This window comes from Anas acuta, chromosome 5 (assembly GCF_963932015.1).
Source record: "Anas acuta chromosome 5, bAnaAcu1.1, whole genome shotgun sequence".
Classification (NCBI taxonomy): domain Eukaryota; kingdom Metazoa; phylum Chordata; class Aves; order Anseriformes; family Anatidae; genus Anas; species Anas acuta.
The window spans coordinates 16,478,625-16,498,859 of NC_088983.1; the positions used below are offsets into that span (position 1 = coordinate 16,478,625).

General features: G+C 50.0%; 1 protein-coding gene across 1 annotated transcript; it reads right to left on the bottom strand.

Moving 5' to 3' along the window:
* Positions 1-960: 960 nt before the first annotated feature.
* On the bottom strand, positions 961-11,111 carry CHGA (chromogranin A). The gene is made up of 8 exons (XM_068682904.1): positions 10,953-11,111; positions 10,297-10,343; positions 6,227-6,320; positions 5,720-5,788; positions 5,021-5,119; positions 3,523-4,029; positions 2,652-3,109; positions 961-1,505 (listed from the first exon to the last, which is right to left on the bottom strand). The coding sequence occupies exons 1-8, from the start codon at positions 10,999-11,001 to the stop codon at positions 1,422-1,424; spliced, it is 1,407 nt and encodes a 468-aa protein (XP_068539005.1). The 5' UTR covers positions 11,002-11,111; the 3' UTR covers positions 961-1,421.
* Positions 11,112-20,235: the final 9,124 nt, after the last annotated feature.

Consider the following 20,235-nt stretch of genomic DNA (forward strand, 5'->3'; position numbering starts at 1 on the left):
AAAAACGAGATGTTTGTAGCTGGATGAATTCCCTAATTACTGAAATTCTAGTATGTTTTCCGTGGAACAGCTTTGATCTCACTTCTGTTCCTAAGTGTGTTTCTACAGGTTTAATGAGTGTGATCTTGTCAGGATGAGCCTCCTGATCCACACTTGGCTTGGGTGTCACTCACCCTGTGGCTCCTCCCAGCCCGTGCCCAAGGCAGCTTTCAGGCAGTGCCTCGGCCTCACCGCCTCCTCCTTCTCCTCCTCCTCCTCCTCCAGGTGCTGCATGGGCTGGGAGGGGACAAGGAGCACTGCCCATCGCAGCAGCTTTGGCCAGCCCCCTGGGGAAGCTCGTCGTGTGATAGCCTCCTCCTCTGTGCTGAGGGAAGTTCACACACCCAAATCCAATCCGATTCACTGCGTGGGCCAACACAGCTCATGTTTTTAACAGAATACAGGCATATATTGAGTTTAATTCTGACCTCACCATTGTAGTTATTAGGCATATTCCTACACCCTCTAAAAACACTTTCTTCCATTCGAGCAGGGCAAATCCTTATGTTTAGAGACTTTTAGGGGCAAATCTCCCCAGCCACAGACTGCCCAGCCCTCCAGCTGGCACCCGGCCTATGCCCAAGGATGTGGGCGCTCCTGCTGCGCCTGAGGGGAGGGAAAGCACAAGATGGCGCTGCCAGACCACACCTCATGGTTTTCCTCATGACTCCTCATTTCCTCATTTATCAGTATTTTATTAAAACCCACTCATGTTGCCTGAATAACCTGACTTTCTCAAGTATTTACCCAATATTGAAGCTCCAAAACCCCTGCCTTGGCCCCAGAGAGGTGCCCGTAGGGCTGGGCAGCAGTAAGGCTGGAAACGCCACCAAGACATGTCATGGTGAGGGGACGCCGTGACTCCCTGCTCCCCAAAGGGGCCGGACAGCCCTGCCACTGACCGAGACCAAAGCTGGCAAATAAAACAAGGAACCCACCGCAGTTTTATTTTTCCTTAGATAAATTTTTTATATAGAATATATTACAGTCAGAGTTCTCAGCTTTTAATCAAAAGGTAACAAGTTATTGCAATTTTACCCAGTGAAACTACCGGTGGGAGGAAAACTTTCTAGAAAGCTGTCCTGTCATTTAAAAACAGAAAGGGGGGGAAAAAAAAGAGAGAGAGAGAAAAAAAAGAAAGAAAATACAGGTGCAGGTCGCACTTCTTGGCTACAGTGGCCCATCAGGGCAGTTGGACATCCGTAGGGGACAGAGGAGCGTGGGGCAAGAAGCAGTGATGGGCACAACACTACTGCGAGGGAGGCAGGCCTGGGCGCCCGCGCGGCCAGCATTGAGGCGCGGTGCTGCTGCTCCGTCGTGCTCGCCGAGAGATCGGGAAGGGAGAGACCGCGGCGGGGAGGGAAGGGGGCGGCCGCCAGCCCTCAGCCCCGCCTCAGCTCGTGCAGCTTGTGGGCCACGCGCTCCAGCTCGGCCTCGATGGCTGCCAGGCTCTCCAGCTCTTGGTCCTGCAATGAGATGCCAGGAGGAGCGTCAGCCCTGCTGCTTCTGAGGGATGGGAGATGTGTGGTGCCCGCCCCAAGCCCAGAGGTGCTTCCTAATGTGAGGGAGAGCAGGATGGGTGCTCTCAAACAGTGCTGAACACCCGCATTTAGGCACTGGTGTCACCTCTGTACCATCTCTCTGCATGCTATGCCAGGCACCCTCAGTCACCTCTGCCATCAAAAGAGGCTTTTCAGCTCGGAAATAAACTTGGGCCAGTTTAAAGGCTCATCTGTCCACCAACATGGCCTTGCTGTGGTTGCTGCTGCATGTTTGTGCTGCCACTACTACTTTAGTGCTGAAGAAACATCCTCTCCTCCATGCTGAGCCAAGCACAAGCTGGTAAAACGACCAACCTGCACTGTGTGTGGTCAGTGTGAAAAAACAACAGGTACATTAAAAAAAACAAGGCTTTTTTTTTTTCTCATCCCTGAGCTGTTCTCCTCATGAGGAAAAAGTAGCCCTACCCCTCCACAGTTCTGGCACCTCCTCACCTCCCTGGGCTCCTCAGCCCCCTGTGGCTCAGATAAACTGGCGCTGGGTGTCAGTACCATGGCAAAACCACAGCTCCTGGCTGCCCGGGGACCTGCTGAGATACTGCACGGCATCAGACAAGGCACCAGGGAATGAGTATATTCAGACATGCTCACATCCCTCCCAGCCATTTCCATTCCACACCCCAGCTCTCTCACTACTGCTGTGTTCCTGCTTTGCCTCCTTAGGAGGTCGGACACTGCTCACTCCATACCTGAGCCAGGAAGAGCTTTGCCTTGAGCTGAAAGGGCTCTGGGACACAAAACCCACCCCCCAGCTGGTCACTGTGTCCACTGCAGGCCAGCACAAAGGTTCTGTCACGTTTTTAAGGTTCTCTGGGACAGGGAATGTTTTTGCACTAGATATTAAAACAAGAAAAATAAACCAAAGGCACAGATAGGTGAAAACCTCAATAAAACCTAGGTCTGGATAACTAAAAGGTCACCAGACCTCTTCTTAATGTCACAGAGAACCAATGCTGGCTGCATAAGGCCAAGGTATCTATCTCTCTCCAAGCACAGTGTGGATTCCCAAGTAATAACCAGACAGGATTTATTCTTAAACCTATGTGCACCAACCTCTGTTCTCCTGTTAGCACTGCCTTCCTCGTCCTTCTTTTCTTCAGGCATGGGAGCCAGCGGAAAGCCCTCACTGCTGTCCTCCTTTGAGTGATGCTTCCGTGACCTTCTCACTCCTTCCTCTGGGCTGCTGAAGTCATACTTGTGGGTCCTGAATGCCATTTTCATGGACCTGTCTGGGTCTTCTCCACTATCGTTTTCCTCCATGCGTTTCTTCGATGTCAGCTGCTTGGCCAGCTCATCCATTTTGTTCCACCTCTTGGAGTTCTCCCACTCCCTGGAGGACTCGTCCTCCATTTCCTCACTCTTGGCATCCCTGGTCTGGAAGGTGTCCTCATCCGCCTGCATCCCCTCGTCCTCCAGGCGATGTCTTCCTCGTCTCAGTGCACGTGGCTGCTCCTCCTCCTCCTCCTCAGAGCTCTGCTCATCTTTGCCAAATCCCAGAGCATCGTCGTTACCTGAAAGAGCATTGTACACAACAGTGAGCACAAGTTTTAACCTGGCTGGGCTCCACCTTTGAACCAAGCCTTCAGAGGTGATGCGAGGTGGGTTTCCTGACTCAGCCCCACTCCCAGGATTCTAGAAAAACCCACTCTGAGGTCACAGTGTCCATAAGGAGGGCTGGAGGCAGCAGCCAAAAAACATGCAGGAAGCTCAAGGAAAAGGAAGTTGTCCCCAGGAGGCAGCTGGGCAGCAGGCAGCGAGGCACCTGCAGGGCCTGTGCTGTGTGCGCGCCCAGGGGCTGGGTGCTTGAGGGGTGTGGGCGACTGTCACGGGGGCATTTCTGTAACCCCTGTAAGCACCTGCCTGAACTTTGGGGCTGTCTCAGCTAACCCCAGGTATGTATCAGGGCGGTCTCTGAGATACGTACTGTCCTCGCCCTGCATCTCCTCAGCCCCCACATCCTCCGCAGCCAAGTCAAGCGACCTCTCTGCTTCAGTAGGGTCCTCCTCTGCAGGAGCATCTTCTCCGTCGTCCTCCCGCTCCATGCGCTTCCCCACTGCCTCCTTGCTCTGCTCCTGGCCCTGTCTGGAAGGCTGCTCTCCCTCCTCTTCCATCTCCTGGCTGTCCCTGGGGCCTCCGGGCTGCTCCTCTTCATCCTCTCGGGGCTGCAGCTCATCCTCACTTGGATCTTTGCCGATGTGGTTTTCCAAAGCTTGTTCTCCCTGGGCATCCCCCATGTCCCTGATCTCATTGCTCTCTGCTTCCTCCTGGTCCTCCTTCTCACCAGGGTCAGCATCCCGTGGCCTGGGCTCCCTCTCCTCCAGGCTGTTCTTCCCCTCCTTTCTCAAATCTTCTTTCTGCTGGGTTTTCTGTGCTGGTAGCTCAGCCAGGGACTCCGTGGGCTGCTCCTCCTCAGGGTGCTGCCACGCTGCATCTGCAGAGTGAGGAGCAAGAAGCAACACCTCTCCTGAGAGCTCATTTCACAAACAGGGGAGCCTGCGTGTTTCCTTGGGAGCGTCAGCCTTGCTCAGCAATCTGCTTAACCAGCCCATGGCTCAGCCTTTCACAAGTCACTTCAACATATGCTTGCACTCAAGCAAGCCGGGGCTCTCACTGGTGCTTGTTCTGCTGGAGAGCCTCACAGGGCTGAAGTTAAACATATGCCTGAGCACTCTGCTGCAGCACACTCCTCACAGCCATCTCCCGAGATATCGGTAGCATACTTTCTGCGCATGAAACCAAATAGCATGAAAAACTAAAGGATTTAGGGCTGTATGTAATACACATGCAGCTCTCTGCTCTCAGAGGACTGCGCTGGACATCCCTATCTCCCACCCCACCACGCAGAAGAGGAGCCAGCTCTGCTGGATAAAAAACCATCGCATCCCTCCAGGGCATCATCACCTCCTGAGGTGCAAAAGGGAGCAGACTGACAACCCTCCCTCCCACAGCGCTGCCCATCTGCAGCCAGGCTGTGGGAACATGGGGACAAGGGGACATCCCGGCCCGTGTGGGCTGTTCAGGATGCAGGTGATGTGTGTGTGTGTGGGCTGCCTGGACCTTCAGAGCCCCACAGCCACGTGCCTTGTAAACAAGGGTGGCAGGAGCAGACCCACATTGCCCTTGCATCCATCGCTGAGTGTTTCAGCACGGGATTTCCCCGGCTGTGACTCACTGCAAGCATTAAGCGTGCGTGTTGGCAGCAAGGTGGGAGAGCTCAGTGTCAGCCTGGTGACTGGGTACTAGAGCTCAGAACTGACACGCTGTTTCAGCTGGTAAATAAGAGCGAAGCAAAGAGGGCTGCCTGTGTGTGTCACATCAAAGGAGAGGCCCAAACGAGAAGCAGATGGACGCACCAAGGCTGTTAGAAAGAACATCCTTGTTTACAGCCTGGCGTGCTTCCCCGGGGGGAGGCTGACACTGACCTCTTTGCTTGTTCTCATCATTCTGACTTTCAAGGACTTCAGAAAGTTCATCTTCAAAGCCATTGTTTTTCTTCTGCTGCTGAGTCCTCTCATTGGCACCTGTGTCAGGTAACAAAAGGTAGCAAAAAGCAACATCCCCGCCCGTCTTTCAGAGAGTACAGGTAGCACAATAGCTCTGTGCCCTTTATAATGCTGTGTGTGTTTTCTACAATGTCAAAGGAGAGCTGCAAGGAAAACTGAGACTGGAGGATATGTGAATCAACTGCAGGAACAAAGCCATCATCAAAAACATTATCTGCAGAAATAAAAGGTCTCTGAAAGAACTCAGAGAAGCGGGGTTGCTAGGAAAACAGCGATATTGATGGAGAGCTAGGGAATAAGAGATGCTGAACCGCAGTGCACTGAGGCCAACAAAACACCTAGGCATCACAATGCTGAAGGATAAAAAAATGCCTCCTTCCAGATGCTGCCCACATAGCTCTGCTGAGTGAGCACTGGGTCATGTAAATCATTGGATGCACGTTGGAGTTACTATAAGCAAAATTCCCCCACACCTGCAGTCTCTTCTTGAAATCCTGAAACTATACGCCCTATGCCACATTTACACAATATTAAATTAATGTAAAACAAAAGAAAAACACAACGGAAACTGTGCGAGGAGCTGCAGACGATGAACCCCCTTTTCCCAAACTACTGTACCTTGAGCAGCGATTTCCTGGAGTTCCTTCAGCAAATTTTGGTGGCGAAGGATCGAAATGATTCGTTCATCTGCAACAGGGGAGGCTTGGTACGGAGGTGGTCAGCAACAACTCCCCCACCCTCAGGAAACACAACAGAACCCCAGGTGCCACCTCCCTCTCCGTTTGCTCTTCTCTCTCCCCTGGCCTGGTTTGCTGCCGTGTCTCTTAGCCGTGTGGTTGGCAGAAACGGTGGCTGGCATGGGATGTTTCTTATCCCACGAAGACCACCCAGCGCCTCACCCAGCCATGGTGCCCCGGTGAGGCATGCCCTGGGCCACGCAGCAGCTCCTGGGGCCTGCTGCAGCCCAGCGGGGTCACTGCGAGGAAGGTGAAAGTGTCGGGGACCCCTTGTCAGGTCCTGATTGAGTGTGGGCTGGACTGGGCCATGGGGAGCAAGACCAGCCCCTGCTTGTGTCCCTGACACATCTGCTCTGGTTGATACCCAGCACTAAATCTGCATCCATACCTCCTCGGAGCGTTTCCAGGCATTCCTCACTGATTGGCAGAGGGTTTGGCTTCGATAAAGTATCAGAGATGACCTCTACGATGCACTTCATCACCTAGAAGGAGACAAAAAAACATTAAAGAACTGCTTTGCCATTTTTTTTCCAAACCTATTTGTTACCAAGGCTGGAATGCAGCAGATGATGGCGCAGATCCTCTTGCTTTTCTGGTGGAGCCAGAACTGAACGTTCGGTTCCCATTTCACCTAACGCAGGAACAGAAGGTACCTCCCAAAACTGAGAAGTGAGCGAATGACACATGGCAATGGAAGGAGCTTTTTCAACATGCTGTGAGCTTCTGCGGAGGATCTCATGACTCCAGCCCACCCCAGAGACTGGGCACAAGAAGCAACTGAAGGGAAACCAGAGAAATACACAGGGCCCAACCCATCTGTCCTGGTTTCAGCTAGGGTAGAGTTGATTTTCCTCCTAGTAGCTGCTATGGTGCTGCGTTTGGGATTTAGGGTAAGAACAATGTTAAGTCAATGCACCTCAACCCTCAACCCACCTCTCATGAAAGGACTCAGGGGGAGGTCACAGACAGCAACAACTGTCCGGAGCTCTTAATCAGGCAACCTTGAAATCCTGCAACCTATTCAAGCTCGGCGCATCCTAGCTGGACTGCAGCCAGGCACCGAGGGCAAACTGTACTCTAAAATGTGGCTGAGAAATACTGCTGTGAAGTCCTAGAGAAAGACAGCACACTCTGGAGAAGTGTCTGACCTCTGCTGGAGTGCAAGCCATCTATTGCAGACTGGAAGCTGTACATGGCCATGGGTCACCTGAAATTTAGAAAGTTCTCACCCTTTCATCCGAAGCGTTTACTGCTGCCTGAGGCAGCTTCCCAGACAGGATGGACTCTGAGCCTGCCCTCTGCAGAGCCCTTTTCTTCAGTGTGTAACAAGAGGACATTATTTCCATCACCCCCACGGAGATTACAGACCTAACTCTGTACCCAGGCAACCGCAGCACCGCTGGTCCCACGGGGATCACCCAGCGCGGTATGGATGTGGTGAGAGAATCGAAGCCTCCGGCACAAAGGCAAGGTGGCACTCTGGCGGTGGGCAAGGCACCCTCACCACAGCAGGAGCCCCACCGGGTGGCCAGTGGTCGTGGGGTGGACCCAAGTAGTCACACGGGTGAGAACAGCATCTGCTACAGCTCACGCCAACTAATAGTGCAGGAATTAGGCTGCCCGGTTCAAAAGGATGATTATTCACAAAATAAAAAACAAAACAAAACCACAATCAAAGCCCAAGAAAACAAAAAGATACAATTAAGCCTTGGGGGCAAAAATAATCAGACTGAACCTCTTGCTCGTGATTTCTGCAGGCAGCCCCGAGAGCCCTGACCTCCCTCACAAGGTGCCGTTCCCCGGGGAGCAGAGCACTGTAGCTGCAGTGGAAATTAAACATAGTCAGCAGTTCTCAGTCAGCCACAGCGCTGCTCATTCAAGCAATTGGATATATCCACTGACCAGCTAGAACAGGTCCATTTTCACCCCGTGGAAGGAGAGAAGCCTCCTTTTGCAGATTACAGCCATAAAATGCTGAGCCCTTATCTGCTTACTGGGTTTGAGGGGATTGCCTGTTGGAATAAAAATGTTGCAGTAAAGACCTAACAAAAGGAAACCTGAGAAATTTCTCTGGTATCTTTCTCCTATGCCACAAACAATCCATTAATATTGATTTTAGATGGCTTAGAGTTACTTCACTCTACCATTAAAAAGAAAAAAAACAACAAGACAGGTTCTGATACTTCCCTCCCATGTTTCCCAACCTCTGGAGCCACTTATTGCAGCAGAATTTGGTGCAGCTTCAGAAGCAAGCACTTTCTCAGCATGAGAAATAAGAACCTGGTCCAATGAAACACCCTATACGAGCTCTTTGAAGATTTCTCAGATGATTTAGGGTCTTTGTCTGAACACAGAGAAACAAATCAGCCACTGCAGACATTTGGCCAGCTCTGTGGAGGAATTATGCAACTTAAAGAAATGAGGAATGCAATCATTCCAACACTTTCCAGGACTTTTTGTAAGAGCAAATCCTGCAGAGTGAGGCTTCACAAGGTCACGGAACAGCCAGCACCAGGAAATGAAGGATATCCTCTCCAAATGACTGTAATTAATCCAGTGCAGAACCTCAGGCTGGAATTTTGCCATAGCTGTCCTCTAACTGCGAGTCCGTACATAGATCCTTAGGAGTTGGTCCCTACACAGAAATCTCCCTAGGATCGTGTCCTTCCTAGGAAAGACTTCCCCATATTTAAGCTCAGGTATGCTCTGGCCCTTTCTGAAATGTCTGCCTGGAAGTGTGAAATAGAGTCCTTACAGCATGAGTGGGCACACACCAGAGCTGCTGTAACTGCTGTGGCTGTGTTCAGCTCCCCACGGAAAGCCCTTGCTGCAAGGAAAGCCTGATGAGCTGCCCAGGGAAGTCCTGCAGGTGCTAACTTCTCATTTCACAGCCCCAAGTCACCCACAAATACAGGTGGCAGAGGATGTGCACAGCAGCTTGGTGGGTAGGAAGAGCTGCAGTGCCCAGTGCCGTACCTACGTGGTGATATCTGTTCCCTGAGACCAGGAGCTCCCCCACTGAAACGTCTCAGGGAATACAAGGCAGAAGAGCCCTAATGGCTCCTTCCAGTTGCAGCTAAATCCAAAAGAAAGCTGTGCTCTGGTTTTGCTCTCAGCTAGAGCCCGTGCCAGTGCAGCACCTGGGGAGGGGACAGGCTTTGGAGAGGACCCTTCCTTGAAGGAAGGCCGTCCATGGAGTTGTGCCAGCTTCCATAGAAACTACACCTGCTCTGCTGGGACTTGCCATGGTGAAACACACCAGGAAACAGACCTCACGAGGACAATTATGGAATTAATGGACTTTCCCACTGGATGCCCAGTGAGCACCCAGCCCGTTTGAAGGGACGAGTGCCTGCTCCAGGCCTCCTCCCCCAGCTGGCAGTGCACAGCCTGGAGCTGGCACCAGCGGCTCACGGCTCAGCCCCAGGAAGGGCTAAGCAGCCTAAAGGTCTTAGCAAGGCGACAGCTCTCCAGACCCAGGCACATCTGACGCGGGATGGGGAGGAGTTTCTCCTAGCACCTGCCCTGTAGGTAACTGAGCAGGGGCACCGTAAATTGGAACCCGTGGCTGAGAGTGACATGAGCGTGCCTCCCTGCTGCTGCCTGGAGGAAAAAAAAAAACAAACACATGTGGCTGGAAGATTTCAGAAGTCAAAGAGGTTCTGGAAGTAGGGAGAAAGGTCTGGCGTTTGCTTTCTGGACATTATTTTCTGTAGAAGTGTTAATTTGAGCAGCGAGATGAGCAGATCATGAAAGCCTATAGGCATTGTAACATCGGGAAGGGGGTGGGGGTCTCTGCTGCAGACCTAGCCAAGCACCAGGGAGTGCACATACGTGTGAAGTGCACCTATGGATGGCAGAGAGGCACAGGGATGTAGGCACAGAGGTCTTTAAAGAAGGCTGAAGAGGTCAGCCAAGTCACACACAGCTTGCAGCCACCCGGCCAGGATGACGAGCACAGATTAGGACTTTGAGAGTCGCCGGTTGCCTGTTTTGCAGGAGCAGAGCTAAGTAACACAGCACACACACAGATGCACGCACGCCCCCAAACACACACCGTACCAGCAATGCCCGTTCCTGAATCACATCTCCCCCCACTCCCCCTGAGTCACATCCTGCTGGGAGCTTTGAAAAGCTGAAAGTAGGACGAGGAAGGGTCATACCCAACCTCCGTGGTCCTCACCAGCCTTCAAACCAGCTTGTCTGGTCCCTCTGGTACATTCTGAGGGGCTCTCGTCCTGCTCAGGTGCCCAGGGGTGAAAGCACAAAGGGTAAATCCTGGTGGGGAGGGAGTCGGGGAGGATGGAGCCCGCTGCAGGGATATCTCATGCAAATCCCCCCAGATGTCACTTCCCAGGGGGGATTTCAGCAGGAGCAGCCAGAAGTCAGCCAGCCAGGTGGAGGTTAAACATCGCACCCTTCAGCTTCGCTCCCCTCTCTCGCTAGTCTCATCCTTACCTTGGTGTCCCCTTTGCTCATGTCGCTGGTCACGGGAAGAGAGAGAGCTGCAAAACGAGGGAGGGCAGAAAGAAAGAGCGAGTTAGCTGCCAGCTGTGGGGGGCAAGGTGAGAAATCCTGAACTGAGAAAAATGAGGTGAAAATGGGGGGGGAAGGGAAGGGAAGGGAAGGGAAGGGAAGGGAAGGGAAGGGAAGGGAAGGGAAGGGAAGGGAAGGGAAGGGAAGGGAAGGGAAGGGAAGGGAAGGGAAGGGAAGGGAAGGGAAGGGAAGGGAAGGGAAGGGAAGGGAAGGGAAGGGAAGGGAAGGGAAGGGAAGGGAAGGGAAGGGAAGGGAAGGGAAGGGAAGGGAAGGGAAGGGAAGGGAAGGGAAGGGAAGGGAAGGGAAGGGAAGGGAAGGGAAGGGAAGGGAAGGGAAGGGAAGGGAAGGGAAGGGAAGGGAAGGGAAGGGAAGGGAAGGGAAGGGAAGGGAAGGGAAGGGAAGGGAGCTCCGCGGCGGTGACCTTGCGGTGCCGCTGTCCGCGGTGCTGCCGGGGCGGGGGCAGCGGGGCCGGGCCGTGCTGGCGGCGCTGCCCGCGGTGCTGGGGCCCGGCGGCGAGGGGCAGGGGCCGGGGCCGGGGCCGGGGCCGGGGCCGGGGTGCCGGTGGCGGCCGCACTCACCGGGCAGGGCCAGCAGCAGGAGGCCGAGGCCGAGCAGCGCCGGGCCCATGGCGCGGGGCGGGGCGGGCAGGGCAGGAGGTGCCGGCGGGTGCTGAGGCAGAGCCGTGCCTGCCCCCGGCTGAGGCTGCCAGGCGGGCAGTGCCGCAGCAGCCCGGTTATATAGGGCAGCGCTCGGAAATGGCGTCAGGAGGAAGCCGCCTCCTCTCCCCCTGCCCACCCCTCGGCGGCAGCCGGCCCCCACCGTGCGCGGGGAGCGGGGAGCGGGGGGCAGCCTCGCACCGGGCACCCCCAGCCCCGGCAAAGCGCTGTCAGGCTCCAGAGCCTCCATCTGCTCACCCCCAGCAGGAGCGAGGTGTTTTGGAGGTGTATGTCGGGGTACCGGTGAGGGTGGGCTGCGCCCCAGCCAGCGCTGGCCGCCTGCACGCATGGGTGCCCTCAGTGCATCCCCAGAAACAGGAGTCGGGGACTGTCACCTCGCTTGTCCCTGCCGCCACAGCACCGCTGCGTGCCCTCCAGGGGTGCCCTTGCCTTTCACTGACCACAGAGATCTGGGCAAGTAGTTCAGAACAGATGTTGGATGCCTCCACAAAGGATAGCAGTGCCTGTGAGTGTGGTCAAAGGCCAGGGAACCGGCCACAACAACGCCAGTCTGCCGATGGAGGTGGCAGGTCCCAGCTGATCCCAGCTGTTTTATGACAGATCTTTTAAGTAGTAGGATAGTGTTTGGGGTAAATAGCAAAATTTGTTGGCTTTTAGCTCAGCTGTTGTGACTCTGCAAGCAATACACTGCTGTCCTTTCCTTAATACATCACTCTCCTTACTTTGGTGGCTCACAACAAGCAGCAGTATCACACTATAGTGATATATACCCTCCCAGCTAAGCACTGCTACATTGAAGGAACTAAGATTACCTGATCACAGGACAAAGTAGGGAGATGAAATAATGACTTGGACTATTCCCTTAGTCACAATCACCCCCGTGCAGTTGACAAAATGCCTGTTTATTCTTTGGGTGCAGAGTCTGTGAGGGCTGCCGGTTGGATTCTCTTTTGAAAGTGACCGCAGTGCTTCTTTAGAACAAGCTCAGAGTTTTATTCCTTCCACTGTGTGCCCCTGTTACTCAGTGTCAATGGTATGCAAGGAGCTTATAATACCTAAAGCAATTTCAGAGGTCACAAAAGTCAGGGACTTATACTAGAAAATTAAATTCAGAAAAGCACACCGCCCTGCTATGGAAGCCCTGTGCCCAAGGAGGATGTGAGAACGTTTTTGTTCTGACTAAAACTTTTCTTTGAGACCAGGGAGCACACAGGTTTCCACTTTGTGCATGGAAATGTGTTCCCAAATGTATGCTCAAATGTCCTCTAGTATCTTATTTAAATCCATGCCTCAAAAAGCACATTTGGATTGTAAAATCCCCCCCATACAAAATCAAAGTTCTCCTTGTCTGTTGCATGTTTTTAATTAATAGCAGAGAAAAGCTGGAAATAAGTTGATCTTCTAAACAGTACTTTGTGAATAACATTGATTGATGGTTATATGTTTATAAGACCAGGAAATGAACACCCATGACAGTTCTTGTTGCATGGGAAACCTGTATCCAACAGGAACAACAGCTATTCTTTCTTTCTTTTTCTTTTTCTCTTTCTCTTTCTTTTTCTTTTTCTTTTTCTCTTTCTTTTCCTTTGTCTTTTTCTCGTTTTTCTTTTTCTCCTTTTTCTTTTTCCTTTTTCTTTTCCTTTTCCTTCTTTTTTCCTTTTGTCCATGTGTGTATTTCTGGGTGCTGTTGAATTTATTTATTTATTTATTATTGTCTTATACAATAGCCTTTTACTACTTCAGGTACACCAGAGCATTTTAGTCTCTGAGTGTAAAACACTGAATATTATTAAGCTTGTTAATTCCTACGTATTTCAAACAGAGAAACAGATTGATCTGTTTATCAGGTTATGTTTACTTAGTCAATATTTGCTTATGCTTACTTATAAATGTTGATGTTATTAGGGTAATAAATTATCTCAGTTCTAATCCAGTTGCTTACACAAGGCCCTTTTCTTCCCTGAGGCCCCTTTTTGAGAAATGTAGCAGAATATGCAGTGCCCGTGACTATACATTTCCCTCTCTCAAGCTGTGGTCTTGCATCCTTTATGCTCATTGCAATGAAGAAACTAAATGTTTTCCAGGTAGGGTATGCAATCTCCCACTGTAGTGGCATGATGGATGATGATTTTTTCTATATCTTGCCCCAGGGAAATGGATATGAAACTGTTAATCCAGCAATCAGTACTTCTGCTATTGGAATTTGTCTCATTAGGCACAGCTATATTAGGAACTGTCAAAGTAAAGCATGTCAGGGAAAGATTTATGTCAAAGAGCAAAAGTGATCAAATAAAAAAGTGGAAGGTATTCTGCCACTCAGGGAAAGGCAATGCCAGAAACAGACTTCAAGGGAAGAACAGGTTTGTGAGTCTCTGAAGTAGTTTGTGGTTTAGTATATGGAGAACAGGAGTAGATCCTTAGTGGCTGGCAAAGTGATGATGGCAGGCATTTCTGACCAATTCCAGTCTTATAAAAAGACTGTTTATGTCTTTAGAGAACAATACCTTTTTTCCTTATAGCTGTCTAATTTCTAGTGCATGATGTGTGGTGAGAATATGGAGAACTATATGCTGCGACCTGCCTGCAGTGACTAGTGCACAATGGGCAGTTGGACAGGACCATGAGTTGTTGTGGTGGGAAAAGGATATTTGCCCTCCTAACCTGAGAGATGATTAGAGAAAAAGGCAATGCCTGGATGGATGGAAGTAGGCACCCAGTGCTGTTGTACCAGCCATGCTCTAAGCTCAGAGAACAAGAGGGTCAGCCCGAAAGCCATGTTGATATATGAACATCTTCTATGAAAAAGATTACTTGGCTCAAATGTTATTCTCAGTCAGCACATAAGAGAAATGTTCTCCACCAGAATCTAGGAAATAAAGCCAAAGGATCTGGGGTATGGCTCTGAGCTACTTGGAGAGCTTTGTTCTCTAACTCCTTGGCTGAAACTGGGATAGGAATTCATCCATCTCCTGTGCTTGGAAACACTGACACTGCATTTCAGACTGCTGTGGTTTTACAGATATGGTAGCTGAGGCAGAGAAAGAAGAAAAGTGTCATTTTCACAAAGATATCTAAAAATTCAAAGCCAATTCATGGCTATTACCTGCACCTGAGCCAAACAGACCAGTAAGCAAAATATTAACAACAATTACATTCTTGCATATGAAATCAGTAGATAACTGACTGAAAAATGGAATGTGTTCTCACTTCCAAATTAGCAGCAAGGCCTATTAAAAACCCCACATAACACCTTTCCTTCTGGCCCACGTTAGTCAGTCACGCTTGCCTTTCAGTTCCCTGACACAAGCCATGCTCATCTGCTTGCAAATAGAAATGAGCTTCAAAGCTCAGGCTGCTGTTGTGAATATCCATCTATGCTGCTAAAAGGCAGTCCCCTCTCTTCTTTTTTTTCAGGTCAGAGGCAAATTGACGTTGATTTGCTTTGATTTTCTTCGTCTAGACTGTGATTGCACCAACCTGAAATTAATTGATTTTCCTGTTCAAACGGTTACTTACACACCATCAAAACAGCCCAATATCGTGCTCAATCCTGACAGTGGCTACTGCTCTCTCTGCCTCTCCGTTTCCATCCTTGCCTGGCATGCACAGCACTCACTGGGGCGGATGGATGATGTTCCCTGTTGGGAGAGGAGGCTTCTCCATAGCAATCAGAGAATACCATCTGGGAGCCCTTATGAATAGCTTGGATCTCGCTATAGTTTTTCTAAAAAACATTCAAACACCAGTCTGGAAAACATCATATTCCTCCAATGCTTTGGTCGGCTCACCTAGCACATACAGAGAGACCTTGCTTATTCCTGTGAGCCTCACCAAACCAGCAAGAAAAGCTGTGGAGATGGAGGATCTCCCTGGCCAAAACGATCCCCAACAGCCTCCTCAGGAAATTACTGATTATTCCCATGGCTATGGTTATATTTGACTTGTGACAACAAAGTCCGTGTCATGCTAATGTAAATATTAAGTAACACAAAACAATTTTCTAAGTTCTAGAATGATCTTAAACAAGTTCATGTGAACTCCGTTGATATTGCTCAATGTTTGCTTACCCCCAAAGTGAGAGACAGATAGTCCTATTTATTGTCCTCAGGCACTAACAAGGTTTATGAGAGGCAGTGATGGCAAACAAGCGCTAGGGTTAATTAGTTAAGGGATTAGGTAGTTATTTTATTTTATTTTTAAATACAAGGTGAAAACAGTGATTTAAATGGTGAATGTGGAATTACAGTTTTGGAAATGAAAAATTTATAAAGACTAAGCTTGACAGATCTTTTTTTTTTTTTTTTAACCATACAGTCATACAAAAAAAAATATGCCGAGAGTGATTCAGGTCTTTGGACCTGCACTCCCCTCCTGGGGATCCGCACGCTCACAGGATTACCCCCACACTGCATGCAGCCCACAGCTAACGCCTGAGCCCACAGCCAGCATTGGCTTCATCCCAGATTATGTGCATTAAATGACTACCTGGTAAATTTGGTACCAATTAATCTTATTCCTCATCTAATGCCTTTAAACACTGGCTCCTTCCTTCCTGAAGTGTCCCAAGCTGTCCATCCCCTTGCCAGTTGCTAGGCCAGTTGCTCAGTGAACACCAAGCCCACTGAGGCATTAGGGTACGTAGGTCCCATGGGATGCCCCCACTGCCCGAGCATGCACACCGATCAAGCCCTGTGAGCATGGCAGGGGTGTTTCTGGAGGTGTAGGTTAGATGCACTTACTCTAACTCTCCCAATGTACATAGATGAAGTGACAAAATCCGTAATTAAAAAACAACTATGATAAAAAGGACATTTTCCTAACAGCGGGGTTTAGGATCGTGGAACACAGGAGCACATTCCATTCTAGATGGTTTCTTTGATCTCCTTGGCTCACATCAGAAGTATCGCACTTGAGGAGATGAAAAGAAGGCTGAACACAGCTTGCTTCCCTGCTGCTGCAGGAGGAGGGAGGGAGGTGGTGGGGAACCGACATCTGAGCATCTGCTTCCTGCACTCCTCTGTCCCCCAAAAGTGCCAGCCACAAAAGCCAGACCTAAGGACTTCTGGGACACTGCTGTCCCCCAAGAATATTCTTCTCTAAGCAGTGGTAATAACACATCAGTGGAACCACGTACCTGGAGATACGGAGCAAAAGGACACAGCAGTTGCCATCCTGGGTTGGAGGCAGGATCCGGCCTCTGGGGCCTCAGTGGGGTCAGAGGCAGGGTCACTCCCTGCCCTTGTGCCAGGCTGAATCTCAGCTTCCAAACCTTTCAAAACCCGGCCATCCATTTATCAGTGCTCCACAATGTTTTAGTGTTATTTAAAAGTAGTGAGTTTGCTTGTTCCTGTGAGCAAAACCTCTCTTCATACTCGGTACATTCTCAGCCTGAGGACTTCTTATGGCAGTGAGTGCCACGGCTTGCCTAAACATTGTGCAGAAATACCTCCGCTGTTGTTTTCAAACTGCATCTTACCCTGCTGCTATGAGCTGGGAAAAGCAAAAGGTCTTGAATAGATTTCCCTAGAAAAGTGAGGCTTTTAGGGACATTTACATTCCTCCCTTACTCATCTCCTTTCCAAGAGGAACAGTCCCACCATTCTGGTTCCTCGTATGGCTCCTTCAAACCTGGCTACTAGCCAGTGAGTCCCACAGCCAAATCCCCTATAGCATGGGTAGTACAGCAAAGACAAGCAGGTGGATCCCGTTCTCCTAGGACATTTTGAGCATTCACTCACTAGTGTCACAGACACTCTTTGGGAGATACCTGAAAGCCCTGCTTTTAATTTCAGCAGTCACCACACACAGATGCCTCAGGAGCTTGTGTGCCTTCAAGATGCATTTATTCCCTCATGAAAGACACCGTGGAGAGGAGGGGGAGAAAGTCTGGAGCTCTCAGACATGCCAGCAGTAAGGCAGTAGCAGAGTGGCCTCAGCTTGTACCAGACAACCTGACCCAGGATAGGGCAAGGAAAAAGCCTCCCAGGGCAGCTTCATTTGTCACAGTAGGCCCCTGGCCCTTTCCCCAGCCACCCCCTGCTCTGGGTCAGGCCGTTCCCAAGCAGAGCTGCTCCTTCGCAGTGCAGCTGGCTGTCCCCTCAGATGTTCTCTCGATAAGGCTGTTTTTGAACACCAAACTGCACGTTAATGCCAGCTAATGACTGCTCTCTCTAACGGCAAAGCAAACCCGTTCCCGCTGCATTAAACAGCGGAGAGGAAGAGGTAGCCTTTCAGGTACTGAATTGCCCGAGAGCATTAGCACAGAGCTTGAGGAGCAGCCAGAGAATCTTAAATTACTGCAGCTGAGCTGTTCCTTGCCTAGCAGGAGCTCAGATTTCCTTCCTCAGCAGCACTTTGGCTTGCTGGGAGAGCAGAGGCTGCAGGGCTGCTGTACCTGTCCTTGGGAGCAGCAACTGCTTGCTGTGGAGCAAGGGACATCCCCATGCTCCGTGGACAAAATGGCTGGGACAGGTTCCTCCTGGAAAGAAAGAGAGAAAAGCCTAGCCACGCGTTTCTCCCTGATTTTAGTGTTTGCTTTGTTTTGTTTTGTTCCCTGGAACAACGTCCACTGGCTCACAACAGCTTTTTGTTTTATGGAGGCAGCTAGATAACCACAAACACGGTGAAACCCTCGTACATGTTTCATGCCCTGTAAGAAGCAATTGCTGTCATGTGCAGCCCCACTGGAGCAGAAATGGAAGGGTTCCCCCAGGCAGGGAAGATAAATGGGTACTACATTTGCTTTTCATTTAAACCCGCAGTGAGTACGTGACTGTACTGAGGGGATGCTGCAGCTGTTTTACTTGATATAGGTACACGTAGTAAGCACTGTGTGTGTAAGGCACAAATTTATTATTTAAATTTATAAATAAATCATTAATTAAAAACCTGAACCCAAACATATGCAGGTCAATAGGCAGGCTCTTACCCATTTCGGTGAGCTTTGGGCTGAGGCCTGGCGCTGGGGCCTGCTGCCCCATGCGAGCAGTGCTGGCCTCTGTCACTGGGCACCTGAAGGTTTCTGGCAGCAGAAGAGGTTTCTTCTGCAGAGAGAGGAGCTGGGGAAGCATTCCCCAGAGGCAATGATGCCATTTTTGCTGTACTCAGGCAAGCAGTGAAGGTAACAGTGAGGATGTCAGCTACAAGGTGGAATAACTGCTGTTCAGTGGAGTCTTAAAAAAGGTGGGGGCAAAAAAGAGGTGTCAGTCAATGTTATTCATCACCAAAAATAAAGATGAGGAATCACTTTGAATTCTGTATGTCTAATGGCAGGCATCAACGCTTTCTATCCCTCTGAATATCAATTTAGAGCAACCAAAGACTAAACAGGTCTGCTTTGGTCAGGTGAAGATTTTTGTAGACCTAAGCCTGTAGCAGTATTAAAAACACGGGAGAGTGAAAGGTCCTAGAAAGTCTCCTTTCTATTGCCCAGGTAAATCCTGAGCTGCAGCTGGCTCCTCATTACTGAAGGTGCACCTTGTTGTGGCTGAGAAGGGTCAATTTTCCAGGGTCACTTGGAGAGGCAGCGCTGGCCATGTCAGCCACTGCTTATTAAGACTCACTTGTGAGCATACTACTTGACCCAATTCCTTTCTCTGGTGTCAAAATATTTAATTGGAGCCTTACTCCAGGTTTCCTGTACTATTCTGTGGAAGGGTGCAAGCTCCAGATTGCTCAGCTCACTAATGGGTCTTAGGAAAATGGTCCAGCCCTTCTTTCTTTGGGAGGCTCTTGGGAAGAAGGCTTCAGGACTCGATCTTCATGCAGTCACATTAATGGGAATTTGAATTTGAATGGTACAGGATCAAGCTCCTTGTAGGTACAGCTACTGGAAAAAACCTTCATATATACTGGAAAGCCAGAACATTTATAATGCTTCCAAAGCCCCTGAACAACACCTAACAGGTGGATCACAAAGACCTACTTCTGATTTGGGGGGGGTTGTCAGGCATCAGGGATAGCTCTCCTTCAGTCCATCTGTGCTGGCTTGGCATCGCTGTCCCTTGTAGCTGCAGTGTGGCCTTATCTTCTGCCTTGAGACAGGGTGTGGACAGACAGGTATTGGTGCTCTTCTCGGCTGCTGCAAGAGCTGACCTCTTGGGGTAAGTCCTTCTGGCTCCCCCTGCTAGGATGTGTGAGCTCCTTAGCTTTTGGGAGCTGCCTGCTCCTTTTCAGCCTGCTTTACTTAGTGCCAAATCATCCAGACGTTCCCTGTCATCTTAGAGGTCCAGTGACCCAAGGCAAACAGGCAGCTAGGAGAGACAGCTCATCTAAAGCTGTTCTTCACGAAGAAATGAAATTGTTTCTGGTTTCAAGCAAGTTTTGGTGTGACCAGGGTTTCCACATGGGAGTGTCAGTCAAAGCTCTGCAGAACCACTGCGGATAAACCAGGTCTGGTCAAAGAGCCCATTTGCTTCTTCCTTGGGACACAGCACGACCTGCCCAAGCCTTCAGACTGGTTGCAAATACAAACCCTCTGGAGGAGCTGAGCCTCAGAGGGCCACATCTCCACGTGTGCCTCTGGGAGATCGAGCACAAAGGGTTACGTGTACCTGCTGTCAGCAAATAAGCTTTCGTGCTGACAGGTACTGCTCCTGTGTTCACCTGGGAGCTGGAGGTCATGCTCTCCCTTAGTCTTCCTTTAATTTTGATGTGAAATCCGTATGCCTCTCTGGCTTTGAAGCTATGAAATACCCATCAGGTGATGTGACTGAACTGAGTATTTTAGAAGTCGGAGCAGGAGGGACAGCAATGCGTATAGATGTGGATCTGACTTGCCTTGAATTTCTTGTGAAGTGTGTAGATACGGGCACAAACCTGACATGGATGAAGATGGCCCAGATCATTTCAGTAGAAACTCTGCAGGATCAGACACTCGGAGAGTAACTCAGTTTGCTCCTCGAAAACTCACTGGCAACCCATTTTATAGGGTTTCCGATCAATGCAAATTGTCAATATTTATTTTGATGACATTTTAACAGATAATGGCAGAAGTGGAATGGGTTATTTGTCAAACACTTAACAAAATAAGGGTATGTATTTCAAACCCTTTGATCAGAAAACAGCTTTTGTTCATTGAAATATTTTGCAGAAACATTTTTCCATATTTCGATCAGCCCTATTTATAACTGTGCCGAAGTCCCTCTCTAGCACCATCAGTTGGTATGTTTAGAGCCATCTGGAT

Coding starts and splice junctions, on each gene's coding strand:
- CHGA (XM_068682904.1), bottom strand. CDS start 11,001: ATGGGCCCGGCGCTGCTCGGCCTCGGCCTCCTGCTGCTGGCCCTGCCC. Junction 10,344..10,952: donor CCTGCTGCTGGCCCTGCCCG/GTGAGTGCGGCC, acceptor CTCGTTTTGCAG/CTCTCTCTCTTCCCGTGACC. Junction 6,321..10,296: donor TGAGCAAAGGGGACACCAAG/GTAAGGATGAGA, acceptor GTCTCCTTCTAG/GTGATGAAGTGCATCGTAGA.